The sequence below is a fragment of the Ananas comosus genome, linkage group 17 (assembly GCF_001540865.1).
Source record: "Ananas comosus cultivar F153 linkage group 17, ASM154086v1, whole genome shotgun sequence".
In the NCBI taxonomy this organism is placed as follows: Eukaryota; Viridiplantae; Streptophyta; class Magnoliopsida; order Poales; family Bromeliaceae; genus Ananas; species Ananas comosus.
In genome coordinates, this window is record NC_033637.1 from 10,630,191 (window position 1) to 10,655,160 (window position 24,970).

Below are 24,970 nucleotides of genomic sequence, written 5' to 3' on the forward strand. Positions count from 1 at the left end.
CTGATCTTACTCTAAATAGTGAAAAGAATTTTTTATAAAATTTTCATCGGATTTAGATTGTTTTACACCGTTAAACTCTCAAACACACCACATCGGCCATTAAAATGGTGGAACACGGAGAGGGTTGGCTTCGCCGCAAATCGGCGTCCAATTCTGATGAAACAAAATGATAGATTCGATACCCAGTTGTGCTGAACGCGCTGGCGTGATCCAATCGGAAATCCGACGAACGGATCTCCGGAAATCGCGAGATGTTCGCTGAAGAGTCGAAATTGGCAAAACGAAAAATCTGTGAAAAACCCAATATTTTATGTACCGTTTTGCGTGATTTCGTATGTCGAGGTGCGTATGCGTAAATCGCTCGTGCTGTTAAGGACTTGGCTTGAAATATGCAGCTGGGGAGGACTAAAGTGCATTTTTGCCAAACTATATAAAAGCTATGTTAGGGTTTTCATGCAAACCCTAACCCTATCTTTGCCCTAACTCCCTCAGCCGCGCCCATGTAGCCTCCATCACCCCCCAGCACCCCGCCGCTCGCACCCCGGCCGCCAGCAAGCTTCTCCGGCCACCGTAGAAGGCCTACATTGCTTCCCTCCACCATCCTTTCCACCTCCTCGACCGCCGACCTCAAAGAACCACCTGTACCCTTGGAGACATCATTCCCTGGCCGAGATCCCCCTCCGGCGCCATCCCCGCCTGCCCCGGCCGTTCGCGCGCGCCGCCGGTGCTGCCTTTGCTCCCTGCGGCCGCCGAGACCCAGAACGGGCTGAGGCCGAGCCATCTTGGCCTCCGCGTGTCGTGACCGCCCACCGTAGGGCGCGCCATACTCCCTCGGTCTCCGACGACGTGCCGCCGTCGCCCCAGCGCTCCCCCAGCCGCCGTCCAGCCGCCGTTGCTTCTCGAACCCGAGCCAAGCCGCATAGGAGCGTGCTGCTCCACCACGCCATCGGTTGCCTCCTACCACCGGCCAGTGCGTGCCCGGGCCCCTTTTGACAGACTACGACCTCCCCCTGCCGGAGCGCCCTGCGTCCGGTCGCCACCGGCCAACCCGTGCCCTACTTTGCTCTGGTAAGGCAAGTTGCTGTTTTCTGTGCACTGTTTAGGGTTTCGATCATTTTTTTTGTGATCCGGAGACACCCCGACACTCTCAGAAGTGAGCACGATGATCCCTAATCCGTGCTGAACATTGTGCTCACCTCCGTCGGGGTCAACGATGTCCCGGTTTGTGTGCTAAACACGGTTTAGGCATTGTGCACGCTATGTGGCTAAACTTCGCGTCGCTCCCCCGCTCGCCACAGTGGCCAGCCGTGCTCCGAAGTGTGAGCACGGCCTCTGGTACACTGAGACCTGTCAGTGGGTGTCTCGGCCAGGCTAAAAGGTCCTCGGTTTGTGCTGTCGGGCTGTAAAACCCCGAAAATCATATGAAATGATGTGATTTTATGTAGTCGCAGGGGTTTTTATGCAATTTTACATTACGAGGCTGCTGTTGAAAGCTTGTGCGAGCAGCGGGCGACCTCTGGACTGGTTTTCCAAGGCCCCAGGCCTTTTCGGAAATTAGATATTGATTTTCGATGCGTTTTTCGGCAAAATCCGCCGACAGAGCGCATTTTCGGTTCGGAATTCTTCCGACTGTGCCTCACGGTAATTTGTGTTGTCGCTGAGCCTTGTTGGCTGGTCACTCGCGTCATTTCAAGGGTTCAAAAATGACGGGTGAGCGACGGTGGGCTCTGGTGTCGAATTTGACACTTTCGGGAACGCGGATCGGAACGATTATCCGACGATAATCGTTTCGATGTGAGATGGTGTGTTTGCTGCTAAGTCACACGAATAATTATGTTTAGTGGCAGCGGGTGACTCATGTACAAGTCGGTGAGTTCTGGGACAGTTCGTTGGTCTCGGCGGAGTCCCGGTGCGATTTTCGGGACTTCCGGCGTATTACGGCAATCGGTTTGGGAAACCGATTCTCGTGGGTTTATTTGTAGGGATTGTGAGTTAGCGATTCGTGTTTGTGGGTTAGATGCTAACTCGATGGACCCTTCATAAGTCCGGTGGATACTTTCTCCGCAGTCGGAAAGCAAGCACCATATACATATAGGTGGGTACTTCGACCCGAAGTCGGTACAGTGGTGCACGCTCGATGACATTCCCTTCACTCTTTCCTTGTTGTTTATCTGGCATGTTATACGTTGAGCCTAGCACCTATACAATATCTCTTTATTGCTCTACTTAGTTGGTTGCATACCCAGTATCATGTTTTAGAAGTAGAGCGATTTTGTGATTGTTTGTGAGACTTATGACCTAGTCGGTCAGTGTGTTGCATCTTGTATTGTGACCTAGTTGGTCGATTCTTGTATCTCGTATCTGTGACCTATTCGGTCGGCTTACTGCATTGTTATCGCGATCTACTTGATAGGTTGGACTATTTGATGACCTATACAGTCGGTATATCCTGAGGGGTAGCGTTGTCGGCTAGTTGCCGATGGTTGGCTATTGAGCATATTAGCATCGATGACCACTGCTCGTATGCATTTCAAGAACACCAGTGGTCTGATCGACCACAAGAGGGTGTTTTTTTTCGAAAATGTGGCTGGGAGTGCCAGCCCGTGAGCCCGGGTGCTTTATGCAAGGCTTATATGCTTTCAGATCCGGGTGTTTATGAATGGGGATGTGATTGGGTATATAAGAGACTTAGACACTAGTAATAATAACTGGATTTTAGCATTTTGGGCCGATGGTTGGGCCCAACGAGTTATTGTTGCTAGTGGGGTAGGTTGTTACATTTGGTGTCAGAGATAGTTCACGAGCCGAAAATGTGTGGCGAGTCTCGGCTGAGCCAATAGGTTATGCCGGAGTCTGAATGACAAGGTGACTGGCTATGCCAGAGTCTAGATGACAAGGCTAGCGAGACGAGTCTCACATCGCCTAGTGCTCTTGGACTGTGTGTGTGATTGGATTGACGAGGACGTCAGGGCCTTAACGGGGGGAGTCTGTCACATCCCAATAATCCCATATCGGATATGAATGGGGATGTGATTGGGTATATAAGAGACTTAGACATTAGTAAATAACTGGGCTTAAGCATTTTGGGCCGATGGTTGGGCCCAACGAGTTATTGTTGCTAGTGGATTAGGTCGTTACAGTCATTTACAGGTTTGAGCAGTTGTGGCACAAGTCTAAGGTCTACGGACTGATAGGGCAGATTTCAGATTGAGTATTTTGAACTAGTTGTCCGGATTGATGCATTCATACAGTAGCGGTAGTTATTCATTTATACATCTCGTTCGTTTATTATCGTTGCTATTGTATTACCCTTAACCATAGATTTGTTTATTCTCCTTGACTGGTGAGTACCCCTGGATTGATGCATTCATACAGTACCCATATCTTTGTTTATTCTCTTTGACTGGTGAGTAACCCTCGCCCTCGTCGGCTTGCGGTACCCACTGGGAGGGGAGACATATGTACATGTTCTCACCCCCACCCCCATTACAGATGACATTGCGGTTCCTAGTGGGACGGTTCGTGAGTAGCGCACTTAGCGATCGATAGAGCTACCATTCCGTTATTTGGTTAAACTCTTAAACTCAGTTTCCTTTAATAAATAACTTAGACAATATTTATGATTCAGTATTTCATGTTAATTAAATAATTGAGATTTCATGAATGTAAAAAGAATTTATTGGTTCTTGCGAAATGAAAATGATTTTTTACCCCTCATGATAGCGAGTTTTAAAAAGAAAATAGTTTCCGTGTGGGAAACAATTTTTAAATGGATTTTCTGATTTTCCTGGTTATTAGTATTTCAAAACGAATTTCTGGTTAGTAAACATTTTAAACTGATAGATGTGGATTTATGGATAATTGTGATGTATTGAATGTGAATGGAAATGGTGTATGAATATATAGATGTCCATATGTGTGGTTTTATATGGTATCGTAAATCTTGTATCTTATACTTGTGCGACGCCGTGCAAATACAGGAGAGACTCTATCCGTGTGAACAGTGGACTCTCTATATTTGTGACAAATTTGATAAATCCAGGGGTCAGAATTTTCAAAAAAAAAAAAAAAGTTTGGGCACTTCTGCATTGACTTTCATATCAAAAAGGTACTCCGGGGCGTGACACAAAGGCTATTTGCTACTAAGGGCATGTTTTTTTCACCGAAACTAAACTTTGGGTTCAAATGGAGTTCGATGAAAACTATTTCTTCCCTGCCATTTGTTTCATAGTTATGAAAGTGAAATTTTATCAGTCTACTGTTTATTTGGTATGAAGTGTATGATGTAAACTATAATTTATATATAAATAATAAATAATTTAATAAATAAAAATAATATAATTATATTTTTATATAATTAAAATTTAATTTAAAATAATCATATTATTTTTTATCCATAAATTATAGTAATAAAACAATAAAAATATAAAATAAAAAATATTATTAATTAATTAATTAATTAATTAATTGTATCACATTTAATTGAACAAATTAAAAAAAAAGTATTAATACTTTACTAATTAATTTTATCATATTTTAAATATGCCAACCGAATAAAAGAATAATTAGTACCATAATTACATATATTTAAATATAACTATCTTTACCTATTATATTATTTTAATATTTTTTCTTCACCTTTCTTTACCGTAATTGACTTCAGCTTACGATGGGCCGAAGTCAATTACGTCGTTTCAAATTAACTCGAGTTTCGACTGTAATTTTTTTACAGCGAGCCAAACAACAGAAGTTATTGTTTATGGCGAAAACGGCTTTCCTACTCTCCACTTTCACCCCACTTTCCACCCAAACAAACATGCCATATAGTATCCCAACTTAGCTCTTATATTTCATGCTTCTATACTTTAAGGCTGCGTTTGGTTGAAGAACTAAATTTTGGAGAACAACTTTTGTTGTTCCCGAGAATATGGGATATTTCGGTACAAGATAGAACAATTGTAAATTTGTGTTTGGATGCATTCGAAAATATTCTAGAGGATATCCTTAGTAGCGTTTGGATAAAAAGTCTAGAACAACGTCTAAATATATTTTTAAAAATAAAATAATTAATTTATATTAGTATATTTTATATAAAATTATTTATAAAATTATTTCATATAATTTATAATATAATATTTTATGTAACAATCTAATTTAAAATAGTATATTTTATTTTATTATATATAATAATTTATTTTATGTAATAATTTATTTTATATAATTTATTCATAATATATTAATGAATAAAGTATAATACTAACAATATCCCTATATTTTTAATTAATAATTAGTATAAATTTCAATACAAATAAAAAAAATATATATAATTAAATATTAAAGTATAAATGATAGAGTTTAATAAAATAAAAAATATATCAAATTTAATTAATTTATATTATATAATAAAATTTAAGTATAAATATATTATCATAAAAATTTAAGTATAAATTTCAATACAATTTAAAATATATATATAATATATGAAAAAATAATTTTATGTATATAATAATTAATATAAAATAAAATAATTAAATATTAATATATAAATGATAAAACTTAATAAAATAAAATATATATCAAATTTAATTAATTTATATTATATAATAAAATTTAAGTATAAATATATTATCATAAAAATAATATTTATATTAATATATTTATTTATTAAATTTGAGCATTCATTTAATTTATTTGAAATTAATTAAAATAAAGTATAAAAAAAAAATAAAAGGGCATAATAGAAAAAAAAAAAAAAAAAAGGGAAAATTTTCTGTTCCAGCTTGTTCTCCATGGAAGGGAGAACAAGCTTAACGGGTTGTTCCCGGGAACAACCTTAAGCCCGGAACAACCACCTTATTCCATTTTACATTGTGTTTGGGGGGATAAAGAAGGATATCCCGCCTTGTTTTGGGATATCCCTCAAACCAAACGCAGCCTAACTATTCATTTTCTGTTGAACAAATAAAGTATACTTTATTTCCACATATAAACTGCATAGATATTTTGGGATTTTTTTGTGACTAACCCTATCAACTTTTAATTGCAAAAAATTACATTCAAAACCGACCGTTACTAGAGCAAGTGGCAAATGGCTTAGTAGTTGATTCCCAAAACCCAAGTTCGAATCTTAATTGATTCACATTTCTAGCTAAGTTTATTTCTAAATGAAATAAACGAAGCGGGTAGTGTGCTATCTATCTCTCAAAAAAAAAATATTTAAAATTTTTATTTATAGAATTAAATTTAAACAGAGAATCATTCGTTGTTTTATAAAACGATAAATTATTCACCTTTTTTACCTAACTTATATATTTTTTATATCCGAACTTTAAAAAATATAAAAATAAAAAATATAAAAATGATAAACGATTTACAGCACCGTATAAAATTAATTTTATAATTTTGCAAAAAATACCATTTTTGCAATTGTAATTTTTTAATTTTTTAGTTTATTACTTAAAAAATATATATTTTTTATTTTTAAATTTATTATTAAAAAATTAGATTTTTTTGACTCGACACTCTCGTCCCACAAGAATTCGACACGTGTCGTCTTCACTCCTTTATCATCCGTCGCTTTCTTTCGCCCTCAAAAGCCCAACATCATAATTACTCCACCTTTATTCGAATTTATTTATTTATTTATTATTACTATTTATTTAATTTATGGCTAATTTACACCTTCATCCCCAAACTATCAGGCGTGTGACACTGTGATCCTCGAATTTAACAAAATATATTATCTATACATTTCTATATGAAATAATTGCTTTGGTAAACTCTCGGAAATATTAGCTATTTGTTATTGGGCTAAAAATAGGTCTAATTTTTTGTTTCGTGACAATCGACTCATAAAACTACTAAGTTGAGTGAGACCGCAGTCCATAAAAGACTTAACGATAAGAGGTTCAATAATAGACCTAACGTTCAGATAGGTTGAGTCAGATCGAAATTCGTGAGTGCTGTGGTTGAGTCCTTAAGTATGATGAGTGTGTTCTTTCTATCAGCATATATTTTTGGGATAGTTGATTCGTAAAAAATTCCAGACTTCCATATTTGCTCGCGTTCGAAGTTCTTTTTAATATATACTCGTAAAGTTAGATTATGTTGGTAAATTATTATAATAGTTGGTATTTCTGTTAAATTATTATTTTACCAATTCAAATATATTCTTTATTACCATCCAATTTCTTATTTGATCTTAAAATGCCAAATAATTTTCTTATCTCCAACGGTTTTTTTCCAATAACCAACTTCTTTATAGTTACATGTAAGTAATCACAACATCACAAATTTATGTTACATATAAATCACTAACAGAACTAACTTCATATGTATATTTAGAAGAACTTGGAATGTTAAATTTTTTTTTTTTTTCATACAGATAATCACATATGGCTCTCTGCAAAGATATCAATAGCAAATATGTCCCTACAAAACTTAAATTATTAAATTTATTCCCTCAAAAGTTCTTTCGTTTGCAAATATATTATTTTTTTACCAAAATTTAGATAATCATGAGTTAAAAAATAACAACAATTAGTTAAGGGGTAAAATGACCTTTTTATCTCTTATGTCTTTTTATTTTTTATCCACAGCGACGACGAGACCTATAACCACATGCAATGACATCGAACTTGAGTTCTCGGTCATGACAAAAATGAGGTGCGCCACACGTGCCACTGTAAAAAAGAGGAGAGAGAAAAAAATATAACTTTATGTAAACATAAATTTGTAAGGAAAAAAAAATTATTTTATGGATCCACTGTTAAAAAATTAACGATGAACCAAACAATAAGTACATATATGAACGAATTAGAACTTTTAGAAAAATATATGTATAAACAAAACTTTTTTTGAAGGAATAATTTTAATAACTTAAGTTTGTAGGGATATATTTGCTATTCCATATCTCTGTAAGGACTTGTGCGAAATTAATCCTTTTCTATCAACCTTGTAATGGGGAAAATAAAGAATTTAGATATTCTTTTTAAAGGGGATAATTACTTGTTAAGAAAATATATTAGTATGTTAGGGGCAAAGAATATTTTAACTAAATTTTAAATTTGATAAAAATTTAAGGTAAAAAATTTAATTCGATATAACTTAGCAGGTAAATTATTTTTGAATAACGAAAAAATATATTTAAGTTATATATGAAACAAAAAGGAAAAGTAGAGGTATATAATATATTTCAGAAAGCTTTTAAAATATTTAAATTTAAATTTTTTTAAAAATTAAATGGTGTAAAATTTAAAATTTAAAAAATTGAAATTGAAAAAGAGGGCAAAGGGCAAAATGGTAAATAGAAGGAAAAAAAAAAAAAGAGAACAAAACATCACGTGCTCATGTGATAGGAATGATGATGATAGTACACGAACCACGAGAGCGTTGCACGGCACGGATCTCAACGCATTAGCGCGTTGGGTGTATGAGTAGTGTTATTTTTTTAAAAAAAAAACTCTCCGGGAATAATTGTAAATAAGCCCCTCTAAAATGGGACTATTAATATTTCATCTTTACCTTTCAGTGTTGGTATGCAAATTTCAATTTCCTTTAATTTTTACTTGAATAAATATTAACATATTACAGATGTAAATTAATATAACATTATAATTATTATTTTAGTATCAATTATAATATTATTATATCACTTTATACTAGTATTTTCCATGGATAAAAGGGATTGGATCTAAAAAATACAAAAGTATTAGATTTTTATGCAAAAAGGCTAATGTGTAGTTTAGTCTCACCTTTTATTATTATTATTATTATTATTATTATTATTATGGGCAATTATTTATATATTTTTGAAAGGGTCCATTGCATACAGATCCTCGCAAATATAGTGAATTACATATATATTTCTGTAAAGTTTAACTTTTATAAGTTATCTCTATAAAAGTTCTAATGTTTTCAATTATGTTCCAATCATTAGAATCCGTTAAAAAAGTTTAGTTAATCATAATTCATAGATTAAATACTTTATCCGAATTAATTTTTGACATTTTTATCTCTCTTAAATTATATTGTTGTAACTTTTAGAGGGACATATTTATAATAGTAAAATTAAAAATATAAACAGTTTTCTAATGATTCTCTAGCAGTAACAAACTAGAGGGACATATTTGAAAATATTAGGACAGAGCTAAAAAATATATTATTTTTTTTATTTTTTCAAATATAATATTTTATCATTAAAATTTTTCTTATTTGTTCTTAAGTTAAGGACAAAATCGATATTTTAATTTTTTTGGATAAACTTCAAATGTCACTCCTATAGTTTTATACTTCTCACTTTAGTACCCTGTAATTTAAATTGTATCAATTTAGTATCCTGTGATTTTATTTTTTTTTCTTTTGTCAGCTATTCGTTAACATTTCGTTAAATTATATAGAAAAATTTTCAGATACCCCACTTAGATTTATCGAATATTTACTTTAGTATTTTTTAGTTTTAATTTTATTACTAATTCAAAGAAAAAAAATTAGTGGAGGAAATAATAAAAAATAAAATCATGGAGTGCTAAATTGATACACTTTGCTTCGTTTGGGATTGCGGGAGATTGCGTTACGTGCGGTGAGAAACGACGATGGAAAAATACTATGTTTGTTTCCGTATGTAATATTGTATTCCGCATATTGCGGTTAGTCGGTTACGATATATTTTCTGCGGTCCCATCAGAGAACGTAGAAGTATATCTCTATATACTTTTTCTTAACTCCATTCTATCTAATAGTGTTAGATAAACCTCAATATCAAACTAAGTCTTAAACTATAGGGTACTAAAATAAAAAAAAAATCTGAAAAAATTTTAAAATTTGAAAATTGAAATTAAAATTTTGAAATTTTAATTTTCCTATATACCTATAGGGAAAATTTTGAAAATTGAAATTAAAATATCCCTATATACTTTTTTTCTTTTTTAAAATTTTGATAGAATTTTTAACCCGCAATATCTTTACAGATACAAGGTATATATATTTGAAAAAAAAAAAAAAAGATAGGGATGGAGTAGATATTTTAAAAATTTTCAAGGACATATTACATATTATCCCTATTATTATTATTATATTATTATTATTATTATTATTATTATGAGAAATGATTTAACAGTGGCCGAGTTCGAATTTCCCTCCAATTCTCCCACCTACAAAAAACCCGCCAAATTAATCAACAAAAATTATTTTGTTTTATTTAAAAATTCAAATTAAAAAAACACTAAAATAAGATAAAAACAGCTGTGGAACACGATGTACGAGGCGCGCCAGCAAGAAATAATTGCCTGGACCGGGTCCATCGTAGACCGGCACCTTTTAACACAGTTAAAAAAATGGAGCATGAGAGTGCTTGGCCGGCATTCTGAAAAATAGTTTTTTTTTTTATTTTAGAAGAGTGTTTAGTAAAATTTTTTTGGTTCAAAATTTGATTTTAATTTTTAAAATTAATTTTTTGATTTTAAGGGTTCAAAGTTAGAAGTAGATAAAATTTGTTTCTTGAAATTTGATTCGGATTTTGGACTTAAAATTTAAACTTAAAGTTACATTTAGATTCAAATTTTGAAATTAAAAATTCTAATTTTTAATTTTTAAATTTTTATTTTTCGATTTAAAGTTTAAAATTCAAATTTTAGTTTTTTAAATTTCAAAAAAACTTTAAAATTTCCAAATTTCTAAATTTTCAAATTTAAATTTTAAATTGAGTTTGAAATTTAAAATTTAAAATTTAAATATTAAATTTTGGATAGAAATTTAGATATTTAATTTAACATTTTAAATTTTAATTTCTAAACATGAAATTTAAACTTTAAAATTTAAATATCAAATTTTAATTTTTGATTCATATTTTTAATACAAAATTTTAAAATTTCAAAGTCAAATTCAAATTTTTGAATTTAAATTTAAAAATAAAATTGAGCGAAAAAAATTATTGTTAAAATTTTTTTGCCAAATAGTTTTATAAAATTATTTTTGAAAGGCTACATAAAAAGAAAATTCTATCAATATCTGTTTTTTCTTATTCTCACTCTGTTATTCAAAAACTTACACTTTGCCCCTTAAAAATAATATTCTTTTTGGCCTCCGTCGTCAGTGTTTTATTAAAATTCCGCTTATATCCTTGTTTTATACCCAAAATACCTTTGAAATCCTCATCATTCTCCTCCTTCCTCACTTATATCCTCGTCGCACAGCCTCGCCCTACTCCGCCGCCTCGTCCTTGCCCTCGCCCTCACCTGCCTCTCTGCCTATACCCAGCACGATCTCCTCCCTACAATTGCCGAAATAGATGGGCGGTGAGAGTGCTAGAGGAGCAGAGAAGCAGGTGGAGGAAAAAGAGCCGGAGCTAAGGTCTAAGGAGACACATGCGACAGTACGGAATAAGCAGGATTGGAGAGGAAACGAAGAAGATAAATACAATTTTGTCATTTTATCACACCGTACCCTTGTGAATATTTTTTATTTTTTAAGAAGGGAAAGTATAGATTTTTAAATAATCGGGAAGAAAGTAAAAAAATTGGGTGTTAACAGAGAGTTTAGTCTTTTTAAAACATTGCTTTTCTACTAACTCAAATGAAATAAATTTACAGCATTGATAATAACGGACTCAAATCAAACAAATTAAAATGTTAGATATTGAAATTAAAATTTTGAAAATTTAAATACTGGACTCAAAATGATTTATAGTTCATTTGCATGTTTTAAAAACTAAAGTAAACTTCAAATTAGTTATCTCTCATTTAATTTATTTTTTTTTGTCATTCTGTAGTTCAAAAATTATACTTTATTCTGCAGCAGTTTTATTTTTTATTTCACTGAAAAATTTTATATCAAATAAGGTGACAAAATAATAATTTTTTAAAATTATAAAATAGTAATAAAAAAATGTGTAATTTTTTGAACCATGCGACGAACAAAAATAAAAAATGAGTTTAAATTAGAGGACCGATTTGATGTTTACCTATAACTCACCTGTTCCTTAGATTTTTATGAATCATGTGGCTGACGTGGTGCACCGGGTCCACTGCTACAATGGTCCGTCGCATCCCCCACCGAATTAACCGTTGGGGTCACAAAAGTCCGAATAGGAAAAGGACAAAGCTTTTTGATTAAGTCTCTAATTAATCAGCATAAATCGGGGATTAATCGAGGCACTAATCATCGTATTAATCCTAATCCTAATCCTGATAATCCGCGTTAAATCCCCGCGACGAGGTTGAGAGAGAGTGAGAGAGGCGACCTCGACGCTCATTGCGGGGGAAGAGAGAGAGAGAGAGAGAGAGAGAGAGAGAGAGAGAGAGAGGGAGAAGGAGAAGGAATAGGAGAGCCATTTCCGACACGGAGAGGAGGAGAGCTCCCCTCTCTCTCTCTCTTCACGCGTCTCCGCAGCGCGAGCTTCGATCTGTATATATGGCGATCTAGGGCGTGTTCCCGGGTTCGATCGGTGCATTTGGGGCGTTTTGGGGTTCGATCTCGAGAAGGAGTGGGAGATCCGGTGCGAATCGAGTATTTGGCGTAGTGGAACTCTGTTTCTCTTCGATTCCTGCTTAGATCTGTGAATATGGTAGTCTAGGGCTTGTTTTTGGTTCGATCGGTGGTAGATCTCTCTCTTCTTCGCAATTCTAGTTTAGATCTGTGTATATGGAAATCTAGGGCTCGTCTTTGGCTCGATTGGTGCGATTTTGGGCAAATCTAGTCTAGATCTCTCTACTTTCCAAATTCTTGTTTGGATCTGTAAATATAGAGGTCTAGGGCTTTGTTTTTGGGTTGATCGGTGCTATCAGGGCGTTTCGGTTATCGATCTAGAGATCTAGGGGGAGATCCAGTCCGAATCGAGTACTTCCTTGTAGAACTCTCTCTGTATCTGGTTTTAGTTTAGATCTGTAAATATACTGGTCCAGGGCTTGGTTTTGCGTCGATTGGGACAACGATCTCGGGGAGGAGTGGTAGATCTGGCGATTCGGAGCGATTTGGTGTCGATCTCGGGTTCTAGTGGGGTATTTGGTGCGAATCAAGCATTGGCGTTGTAGATCTCTCCCTCTCTTTCCAATTTTAGTTTAGATCTGTAAATATGAAAACCTAGGGCTTGCTTCCGGTTCCATTTGGTGCTTTGCCGTTGAAGATCTGGCGATTCGGAGAATTTTCAGGGCCGATCTCGAGTTCTCGTGTGAGATCAGGTGACAATACTCTTCCTGTTTTTACGAATTTTTCTTGTTTATATGTATCTGCATTTGATGCGTCTCTCTAATATTTATATGCTTTTTAAAAGGCTTTAATATCGTCTGGTTTCCTTTATGAGTTCTATTTTTCTGTTTAGGATTTCCATAAGGTAGTTTGTTTTGTTCATTGTTAGATATTTTTTTGTACATGAAGATCTGATCTTTTGGCTTCTATGGTTTGGTTTTGGGATTTTATTTTTATTTTTGGTGAAAGTTGGTATCTTTTTGGCTAAATGTTAGAAAATTGGGCTTCGAGCACATTTTTTTTCCTTTTCATTTTTGCCTCCTTTATGATAATATATGTGTTTTTTTTTGGTGTGCTTATTACCTGATCTCTCTTTTCGAGTAGTTTGATATATCAAATAGTGTTATAAAGAATTCTTAAATCATTAGTTAATGCACTTGGCTCCGAATCTGATTAGATTATGTTCCTATGTTTATGATTATAGTTGCTGCTGATGAAGAATCTGTAGAAAATTGATGTTTTTTTCCCCTCCCGTCTTTTCTTTTCTTGCAGATTATGATTTTAACAGTTATTAGTCAGTTGGATTGATTGCTTGAATCTATGCATAGTCCATGAACTTTCCGATCCCTGAATTTTTTGCTTAGAGTGTAGATGGTTCCACGTAAAAGCAGCTGATTTTTTTTTTTTTTCTGTCTGAAAATAAATTTTCCAGCATTTGTTTTGGCGTAAAATAATTTTCCACAAAAAAATTATTTTACGGATTTGAGCGAAAAAACGGCTTTTCTTTTCGGCCACGATGGTCCACATTGGACAGCTTGAGTGAAAAATTATTATACATATTTTATATTTTTGTTTAACAAATATTATATGTTTTTTCTTTTTATATAGTGTTATATGCATACTACTACATATATTATATTATATGCTTATTAATTTATTTATATTATGTAATTTTGATATATTTAATTTATAAAATAAAAGTTATAATAATAATAACATATATAGCTTAATAATTAATATAAATAAATAATATAATATATAATAAAAAAATGATTTGAAAATTAATTTTTCTTTCCTACTTACCAAACACTACAAGCCATAATTTTTTTTTTTCCACGGAAAACTTTTTTCCACCGAAATTTTTTTTTCCCAATTTTACATAGAACAAAACATCCCCTTAGTGTAGTTTGTAATCTTAGCCTAATTTCTACATTGTCATCACTGGACATGTCTGAAATATCTAACTTCTCTTAGGGCCTATGCATAGTATGCGATGATTCTCTTGTCAAATGGTGTATATTTTTTTTCCATCCTTGTTTAGCTCAAAACAAAATTTTCTACAAAGGAAATGCATAGATTTGTTGATTCGGTGAGCTGAATAGATTTGGTGAATTAGCTAACACTGTTGGATCATGGAGCCTTGATTGAATGCTCCTCCTCGCCCATCAGTGAGACGATTCGGCTTGCCGAATTGGCAAGAATAGCATGATTCTTCTATGAAACATGACCATAATCATAAATTTTCTTTGTTTGGAGAGCATTTAGCCTAGTGGATATCATGGGCTTTGACAAGAAAAAAAAAACTCTTTAAAGGCCTTTCAAAATTTAGTTAAGATTAACGACATATCTGTTTAACTGACTCCCTCATAAATGTCTATTAATGGCTTACCGTTATGTGTAACTTTTCCACACGATTTAAATTGTTCTATAGAGTGTAGTAACTTAATAACTGCCTATTGAAGAGTTTTATGGATATTGTAACTCTTCCAGGGAAGTAACACAGTATAAATAAGTGCATTTACACCTTTTAGTTCCTTTTAGTAACTTGTTTTTCTGCATATGCTTTTATTTATTCATTTTCAAATCAATGAGACAGGAGTTTCCTTCACATCTTATCTTTTCTTGGGCTTGGTTGCCTATCGATAGTTCTATACATATTGTAACCCTTTTTAGAAGTACTACACCATTTTATTCGTTTCTCTTCCTTTTCTGTTAGATTCTCTAATTGCCATTTGTGAGACAGAATTTTGTTCACATCTCATCTTTTCCTGGCCTTGGATCTTCACATATTGGCTATTTGAGAAATTTGGGTTTGAGTCATTTCTTCTCGGTGTTTCTTTTTTAATTTATCTTTGAGATAGTGCTATGTAAACATATTGTCTCTCTTCAGATTCAATTACACTATATTACTATACGGCTCTTATGCTTGCTGCATGTGGAGTATTACAATTTCCTTTTTTCTTTCAAAAGTAGTTTTGAATCTTTTGATGTTGTTGGATATTAATCAGAAAACCTTCTGGTGCTGAGACATTGATTAATCGTCACATTATTTGCTATGTACAGAAATGAAAGGTCAAGTGTGCTGAAATATGTATTTAATGAACACTCTCGTCGATGTAAAAATTGAATGCATGCTGTTGACCTGATTACTGCAGAATCTGTGTTGTGCTTGTAAGATTATTATAGCATTGTTAGAGCTATGGCTTCAGAAATTGTTCATGTCGGTCAAATGTCTCAGAGCAACACCCGTGACAAATGATCTGGTACCATTAACTAACATGGTAGCAGCTAGCCTCATGTTCCATTTATTAAGGATTTACCATCTTATTCCGAATTTGTATCTTAAGTTGGCAATATTGGGTTGCCACTTTCTTTAGTCGTGCATGTGGGTTGTCATGATCCAATATCTATTTGTTACTTTCTGCTAAGTTTCTCGTCTTTTGCGTTTTCTTCGTCTTGTTACTGCCTATTTTCTAGTGTTCTTAGAACTAATGCAACATCGATATTTGCTGTTGCAGGAGACAATTAAGATGGAGCACTGTCCGGTGATGCGAAATACCATCAGTCAATTAACCTTGGAATGCATGACCGACAGAAAATCCCGATTTTGGCAATTCGATGCTCAGACAATGCCTAGGGTGGAAGTCATTTGCCCGAAACCTCGGCGGGCCTCCTGTGTCCCGTTCTTCATGGAAAGTCTGAGCAGAGTCAGCCCCATGCCGAATAGGTTAGTTATTTCTGGGTGAGAAAGCATCCTTTAAACAACACTTGATGAAAAACTCCCGCATGTGCTTGTGTACTCACGATGCTTGTGCCCTCTAGATGATTTATTTCAGTATTCTTTTACTGCCGAGAAAGGCTTCCCTCCATGCCATGTTCTGCTTGGTAATTAAAAGCAGTTAACAAAAAGAGACATTGGCGCTTGTGATTACACCGCACACATATTCACAAAGCTTTTAATTTATGCAAATTAGAAGCAACTTTTTATGCTTGCTGATTTTCGTGGGCATCTCATTTCACTGTCCTGCCTATGTACAGGGGCGACTGCACTCCGGACAACCTCGACATTATCCTGAGCAAGGTGCTCTTTGTATTCTTTCTCTCCGATCTTCCACTTTTTGCTTTTTGCATTTCACCCCTAATTCTTTTTTTGTTCTCTTAATTTCATGTTTCACAGGATGACTCTGATAGCGATCTCGATCCAAGCAGCCCTACGGACTTCTTCTCTGGGTCGCCCCCGGTACGCAGCACCAACCCGCTAATCCACGATGCACAGTTCCTCAAACAAACCCAATTTACAAAAATAGCTTCCCCTTTAGGAAACTCACTGGGTAAAAAGCCTGCGGGTAAAGCCGAAATCGGCTCCCCGTCCTGTGGGGCTGCTTCTTCTTTCGGAGGTAACCCTAAAGTAAGAATCGAAGGTTTTTCTTGCGGGAACTCCGAGCCCCACTGCGTGGTCCCCGCTCTTGCTTGAGCCCCTTTTTGAAACCCTAACTCATCAAACTCATCGTCGTTTACTATATTAAAAACTTTTTTTTGTTCAACTTTCCTAGCAAATGGATTATGGAATCGGCTTTCTAAACCTTCACCTAATGATTAATCCTAAGCGCAAATTGAAGAGGGTTTCTCGGTGTACATATAAGAGGTATCCATGTATTTACTACTACTACATATAAGAGGTATCCATGTATCTACTACTACTGCTACTTAACTACTACTACTACCGCCACCTTTTGAGTCTCTGATAGTTAAAGAGTATTATATCATGAGTCGTAGTTGGAGTGTTGAAAGAAGCTGTTGTAAATAGAACTCCTTTTTGTATGATAGTTACCAATCTTATAATATGATGATGCATTTTGTTGTGAACTTGCCTAGTAAGAATCAAAAACAGTTTATGTTTGTTCCATATTTGAAAGCTTTCCCATGGTTTCGTAGTTGAATGATGTGGCGCTCTGTAAAGCTTTGTTTGAACAAAGCTGTTTCTTAGTAGCTTTTTTTTTTTTAAAAGCAATCACTACTTCCATGCTGTAGCTTCTTACTAGTATAGCAGAAGCTTGATAAAATTAAGCGAGTCTTATCTTGATATCTTGTTGTACAGCAGAGGCTCTATTATCTATTTTTATTTGTCAATATTTGATTTTTATTTCTCCCTTTAAACTCCTTGAAAGTCGGTTTAAATGAGATAAACAAACTTTTAAAAGTTTTGAGGTAATTCCGTATTTTGATTTCATATAGTTTTATGGTAGTCGCGTAACATTTTGTGTCTAAATCATCATTATTTATAGCAGTTGGTATATAAGCTCTAATTATGGTGATACTCTTTAGTCTTTACTTTCTTGCAAATCAGATAAATTTATTTCTGGAGCTTTTGTTTATTCATCCTTGATCACTATTTAAAATTTTTGAATTTATTCTGAAATTATCTAAATATTTTTATAAATTCTAATTCTTATTAGCAAATCCTAGGGGTTTGCAAATATTTGTCAAGCAGGGGATATGTTAGATATTTTTGAAGTTTTGAATGGTGTATTAAATATTATTATTCCTTTATTTCTTTATCAACTCGGAATAGATCTCATTGTAGCATTTGAATAACTTTGTGCAATTCCATCCGCAATTGTTAAATTTAAATGCACGGGTCTTTATATTGTATTTGGATTTCCATTTAAATCCCAAGCACAAGCACTAGTATGTACAGGTGAGCATTATTCAGTTAAAATTAAAAAACCGTTCGAATCGAACCGATTCAATTTTTACTCTCTCCTTTGGGTTAATTGCATGCAGGTTTATACAAATATAGTGCAAATATAGTGGATTGTAAATAAATCTCTATAAAATTTAATTTTTATATATTATTCCTACAAAAATTTTGATATTTTTAAATATATTTTTGCTGTTAAAAAATTTAATTAATTTTAGATTAAATATTTAATTATAGTTTGTTAACGAGGTGAATTGATTTTTTTACCTTTTTTCAATTAACAGTTGGAAGGGTATATTTGTGATGACAAAAGGTCTTTTCATTTATGAAATAGACAACATTTTAACAGTAATAAATTAGACAAATATATTTAAAAATATTAAAATTTTTATATATTGAAGTTGAATTTTATAGGAATATATTTGTAATTTATTATATTTACAGAGATCTATATAAAAATTAAAATTTTTTTTTATTAGTATTTTATAATAATAGTTTAGCTAGAAGAGTGTTTCGCGAAGCCGCTAGAAACGCCTCACCTGTATCTTCCAGTTGCTTCGTCACCTAACTCTAACAATAAACTACACACCTTTACTAATTAATTAAGACGCTAATCTCGGTCACGTGCCCCTCCCTTCCAGCAACTTCCTCGTCCCCCACGCGTCACGTGACCCCCCGCCACGTGTCACACCTCACCCCACCTTTCGCCACGTGTCCCCCGCACGAATATTAAAGCACCCCTGTGTTGCATTAGTGTATATATATATCTCTATAAAATAANGTGTGTGTGTGTGTGTATCCATTTTAACCGTGGCTCAAGCAAAGCAAAGAACATTCCCACTTGCAGAGAGCACAAATTTGGTCTCAACAATTTCTCCCAAGTCCAAGCTCTTCTCCCTTTATCAGGTTCTCCTCCGATCCCGAGCGCAGCAGCGCAAAACAAAACATGGTTAGCTTCTCCAAACCGCAGGCCATGGCCGTGGCTTCCAAAGCTGTGGTAATTACTTCAATCTCCTCCTTAATTTTCCACCCCTCTCTCTCTCTCTCTCTCTCTCTCTCTCTCTCTTCAAGCGCTTCTTAATTTCCGAAGCTGAAATTTTCACCAGAGAATTGCACTTTTGGTTCTCAAATTTTAATCTGCGACGGTTTTTGTTCTAATTTTTTTTTAAAAATTATTGTAATGAAGTTCTATGATCAGATGGGAATGTGATAGCTTAATAATTTGTTACTTTATTAGTGATTATAGCACTGTTAACTAGTTAAATTGAAGGGTTGATTTCATGCGGGTCTTTGCAAATCTAGTAAAGGATAAATATATTTCTACGAATTCAACTTTTATATATTGTTCTTGTAAAAGTCATGGTGTTTTTAAAATATGTGCTTCTGATTTGTTACCGTTAGAGAACTACTTCACACCGTTTGGTTAGGGGATAGGAATAGGAATAGGCCCTTATCCCCTTTTTATACCCAAACGCTAATTTTTTATCCGAGAATAGTAGTTCTTGGTTATCCCCACCAACACCTCCATTTTTTATATAAAACTATATAAAATTGTTCTTATCCCCGGGAACAACCCAATTTTTATCCAAACGCTATTTTTCTTATCCTCATACTTGTACCTATCCCTGTAATAGCTAGTTCTTGCTTATACCCGAACCAAACGGTACCATATAGACAGTTTATATTTTTAATTTTGTCATCATAAATATATCCTTCCGAATGACATAACAGTATAGTATAATAAAGGAATAAAATGTGTCAAAAGCTAATTAGAATTAAGTATTTAATCTATGATTAGTTAACTAATTTTTTTCTAACGTATTTTAATGGCAGGGACATATTTAAAAATATCAGAACTTTTACAGAGACAACATATCAAAGTTGAACTTTGTAGGGATAAATTTGTCATTCACTATATTTGTAGGATAGGGACATGTATGAAATTAATCCTAAATTAAATTATAAAATTCAATTGTAAATTAAAATATTTTAGTTATAAATTTTAATGAGTTAAAATTTGAGAAACAAGATGGCATGTTTTCTGTAGTTTAATGAAGACTAAAAATGATAAATTTCTATAAAAAAATTTTATAGGGTAAATTCTGCTTTTGGTCTTCAAATTTTGAGGCGCATGACACTTTTAAGTCTTAAATTTTAATTCGTTACGATTTTTATCTCGGACCTTCTAAATTGTTGTAATAAAGTTATACTGTCCAATTTAGTTTTCTAAATAAAATATTGATGTGTTGTTGATACTTGATACTGATGTAATAATGATGTAGCATCTTAATAATTTTTATGTTATCTATTACAGCATTGTTATATTACTACTACGGTTGCGAGATGTTGTTATTTAATCAGCTAAATTAGATTGAAATTTAATCATAATAATTTAAAAATTGATGGCTAACTTTATGAAAATTTATAGTAGTAGTATTGTTATTTGTGAGTCGTATTTTGTAAATTTTGTATAGATTGTAAATTTTGTATGCTAAAAGTTTTTGTTATTTATGTGTCATGTTTTGTAAATTTTTTATAGGGCTTTTTTTGCAAATAGCCTCCTGACAAATTTTATTTACAAAAATAGCCCTGTCCAAAAATTATTTGCAAAAATGGCCCTGCCCCTGCCACGCCAGCGCCATGTCAGCGCCACCCGGGCAGGGGGGTCCAGGTATTTAAGTTGAACACGGTGAACCATTCACCGTGTCCAATATAAAAACTTTGTATTGAACACGGTGAATGATTCACCGTGTTCAACTTAATCATCTGGTCCAGCCCCGCCCGCGTGGCGCTGACGTGGCGCTTGCGTGGCGGGGCCAGGGCCATTTTTGCAAATAAATTTTTGACAGGACCAATTTTAAAAAATTTTTTGTAAGGGGGCTATTTGCAAAAAAAAAGCCCTTTTTTATATGTATGTACACATTCATTCTCTCACTCTAGTAGAAGGGCATGTGCAACTCACGCTTCACGCAAAATAATAAAAATAATATATTCTAAAATTTTAAAAATTATGCAAATTTTTCACTTTCGGAAGAATTTAACTGTGCATATATATTAATTAATTTGATAAAATTTCAATTATTTAGTTTTAATTAATAGAAGAGTATTGTAGAAAATAAATGCATGGCGTACTCAAATCTTTTATTTGTTGCATAGATTGTAAAGTCGATCAATCTCTACCGAATTTAAATGCAAAGGTTATGTCATAGGTATCAAAATTTAGAGCGCCGATATTATTTTAATTTTGTTTCACGCACTTCTATTAATTTTGGATCAATTGTTCTACTAGATTTTCTCAATTTGATTCTTGAACTTTTAAATTTGAAATTAGATATTCTAAAATTTTGAGATATTTTCATTTTAGGTCCATAAGCATACTTTTCTCCTGTTGTTTGATGATTGTGTAAGTTGGAATAAATATTTGCAAGTAAAATTACTCTTTGTTTTGGGATATAAAAAGTGTTATAATTATAAATATAGTGTTTGGTGAAAACACTTATAAATCCACTATATATGTATATATATTTTTCAATAATACTTTTGCAATTTGGAAATTTCTTAACATTTATAATGAAAAAAAATTATGTTTCAATTATTAGTAAGGAACTGATGGGAATATCTAGAGTAGTGTTTTAATCAACATTTTCCTCTAGCTAGATCAAACAACTAAGTTTGGTTTTTTGTGTTTTTATTATTCTTTTAAAATTTTAGAATTATTGGAAATCTCTCGCAAATACCCGAGGTTACGCCACGTCGACGGCGCCCAAAACGAGATCGGTGGCTTCAGCTGTCGATGAGGATCTCCTCGCCACTCGCCGTACCTCGAAACCAAGGTTCGTCTCACACATCAGTAATTTATGAAATATCATAATTTTGCTGTCGTTTTAGATTAAATTAATCATAATTTCGTATTGTAATGTATACGTATTGTATATCTAAAAATATGTGTATATATATGCAGGGGTGATTATGTGCCGGTGTACGTGGCGCTAGGACTGATCGTGCTGTCGACGTCGTTCGGGCTGTATACTGCGAAGCAGCAGCTGGCGTATGCGCCGAACGTGCTGGTGGACAAGAAGAAGCGGGAGACGATACCCGAGGTCGTCGACCCTGACTGGGCCATCAGCGAGGCCGAGCGCTTCATCAGCAAGTCGATTTTCCGCAAAGTCGCGCACCTCCAGGACTTCGATGCCGTCCGAGCCGGCATTTCCGACCCCACCCGCAGCCCCGCCTCCGGTCATCTGTAAGTGAATTTGAATTTTTAGACCTCCTCTAATGTCCTTTATTATTATTATTATTATTATTTTTTTTATTGTTGTCTATACGAATAAATGTAACGGACGGCAGATCATAGTCATTGTTATTAGCTTGCGATCGATTTTGGTTGGATAAGAATTTATGTTACAAAGATTTAAGATATGGATTGAAACGGGGGCATATAATTTCTAATTTTTGGACATTTATATGTCGCATACATTTTTGTTAAGAAAAAAAATTATGAGTTATGAAAGATCGAGAACCAACTTAAAACAACTACATATATAACTCGTAGTGAATTGTAGGTAAAAATGTAGAGAATTTATGCCTAGTCTTAATAATTTGATTTTACTATTCAGCTTTTCATTTTATTTGATTGGAGTCCGATAACAACATTTTGATTTTAAAATTTATGCTAATTGCTTATTTTAGTAAATTATAAGAATGGAATGAAGTATACTAATTAAATTTGTGAAGATAAACGGCGTATTCAAAATTTGAAGTATTAAGTATCGTTGATTGATTCGTTTTAAGTAAACAATAGAAAAGTTGGATAGTAAAATTAAAATTTTGAAAGATTGGGTAGTCAAATTCAAAATGGTTTATAGTTCTGTATCTAAAGTCTAAATTATAATGTATTGCCTAATTTTTTTCATTCATTTGATTTGATGATGTTTTTTGGGTTCTTTGTTGAGATGAGAATTGTAATGTTTGATTACAAAAATAAAATTTTTCGGACTTATGGTGGTGATTAATTTGAAAATGATCTTTAGTTTCTCCATTTAAAAATCTGTTTCTTTATTTGACATATTTTGTGCTGTGTTTTTACTGACTGTACTTCCTGTGTGGTGCTGCAGGCCGGTGAAGGCGGAGACGCTGAAGGATGTCGGGGTGGAGCCGCCGGGCATCGAGAGGTGCCCGTCCTTGTTCGAGAGAATCTTCCGTCGAAGGACGGCGGATCAGTGAAATGTCTTTTGCGACGATAATTCTGTTTCAGTTCTGTATCAGAAATTCAGAATGTAAGCAGTGTGGCTCAAAAATGGTGATGTAAATAGTGCGTAATAAGCGAATGCGAATATAGCATTTGTGCGCATTATATCTGTACCGAATTTAACCTCAAAACGTTTTGTAGATTTATTGGGCCTTTTGTGGTTGTTGTTTGATGCTAGTAACTAATATTTGCAGGTTTTAAGACTTCTTCTTGTTGGTGGTGCTGTTGAATGTAAACTACTAAGACTTGATTTTAAGTGGCTTAAGCTTTTGGAGTGTAACTGTTATTTTATATTCTTTATTGTGCTATGAGCTTTGTTAGTTAATTTTTTGCGAATTATTGAAAATCGATCTGAATTAAACTGTTTGTTTACGATTTTTTTTTTAAAAAATAAATTATTTGTGAATTTTTGAGTAATTCGCGAATTATTTTTGAAATTATTCAAAAATTTGAAGAAAAGTTTATAATTTTATATTTAAATATAGATTATTTTATATTTTATATTGTATATTGAATTCGTTTTTTAAGTCGAATTTTTTAACAAATTTAAAAATTAAAAAATAAATTTTATACATATTATATCTGTATTGAATTTTTGCGGAATCTGAATTAACAATGTCTATGAGCGTAGCAGGTTTTAATTTGGAGTCTTTGATAGATTTCGACTGCATTTAATTTTATTTTATTTTTCATTTAGTTTTTATGTTTTGGGCTTATTTGAAAGTTTTGAGTTCAGATGTGAATGTGAGTGGAATGTTTTATTAAAAATATTGTTGTTGGTTGATTAATTTTTTTGAAGAATAACAGCTGTTGTATATTTTATTTAATAGTTGGAATAAATTTAATTTTTTCAAGAATAATTTATTTGGTATGAGCTTGTTTTAGTCGGTCTGTAAATTATTTAAGAATAATTTATTTGGTATGAGTATTTTTTTAGTCTTTTTTTCGTATAATTACGGATTTTTTTTTTTTTTTTTTAGAGATAGGTAGCATGCTACTTGCTTCGTTTATTTTATTTAGAAATAAACTTAGCAAGAAATGTAAATCAGCTAGGATTCGAACTTGAGACCTCGGGTACCAACCATCAAGCCCTTTGCCACTTGCGCTATGGACGGTCGGTTAATAACGGATTTGTTGTTGTTTACTAAGACTATGTTTGGTTGGGGAAAAAGGGTGAAATAAAGGATTTATTCTATTCTTATCCTCCAAACACAAATAAAAAATAGTGGGAATACTAATTCCCTCCTTAACGGGCTATTCTAGAATAGCCCGTTAACGGGTGGGAACTAGTGTTCCCACCCCAAGGTGGAACAAGTTGGGATAACTCAGCTTGTTCCCCCCGTGAAGAGAGAGAGAGAGAGAGAGAGAGAGAGTGTGTGTGTGTGAGTGAGTGAGAGAATTTTTAATTTATTATAAAATTAAATTTCGTAAGTTTAAAAATTAAAATTTATAATTTTTAAAATTACAAAATTTAAAATTTAAAATTTAAATTGTTTAATTTTAAATTTTAAAGTTTGATATTTTAAATTTTTTTTATTTGGAATTTGATATTTTGTATT

At 33.3% G+C, this 24,970-nt stretch overlaps 2 protein-coding genes across 2 annotated transcripts; both read left to right on the top strand.

Moving 5' to 3' along the window:
- On the top strand, positions 12,214-17,368 carry LOC109723187. Its single transcript, XM_020251468.1, has 4 exons — positions 12,214-13,175; positions 15,981-16,189; positions 16,501-16,543; positions 16,640-17,368. The coding sequence occupies exons 2-4, from the start codon at positions 15,993-15,995 to the stop codon at positions 16,934-16,936; spliced, it is 537 nt and encodes a 178-aa protein (XP_020107057.1). The 5' UTR covers positions 12,214-13,175; positions 15,981-15,992; the 3' UTR covers positions 16,937-17,368.
- LOC109722763 lies at positions 18,945-23,704 on the top strand. The gene is made up of 4 exons (XM_020250892.1): positions 18,945-19,160; positions 21,875-21,996; positions 22,125-22,406; positions 23,278-23,704. The coding sequence occupies exons 1-4, from the start codon at positions 19,110-19,112 to the stop codon at positions 23,384-23,386; spliced, it is 564 nt and encodes a 187-aa protein (XP_020106481.1). The 5' UTR covers positions 18,945-19,109; the 3' UTR covers positions 23,387-23,704.

Coding starts and splice junctions, on each gene's coding strand:
- LOC109723187 (XM_020251468.1), top strand. CDS start 15,993: ATGGAGCACTGTCCGGTGATGCGAAATACCATCAGTCAATTAACCTTG. Junction 16,190..16,500: donor GTCAGCCCCATGCCGAATAG/GTTAGTTATTTC, acceptor GCCTATGTACAG/GGGCGACTGCACTCCGGACA. Junction 16,544..16,639: donor TCGACATTATCCTGAGCAAG/GTGCTCTTTGTA, acceptor CATGTTTCACAG/GATGACTCTGATAGCGATCT.
- LOC109722763 (XM_020250892.1), top strand. CDS start 19,110: ATGGTTAGCTTCTCCAAACCGCAGGCCATGGCCGTGGCTTCCAAAGCT. Junction 19,161..21,874: donor CCGTGGCTTCCAAAGCTGTG/GTAATTACTTCA, acceptor TTAAAATTTTAG/AATTATTGGAAATCTCTCGC. Junction 22,407..23,277: donor AGCCCCGCCTCCGGTCATCT/GTAAGTGAATTT, acceptor GTGGTGCTGCAG/GCCGGTGAAGGCGGAGACGC.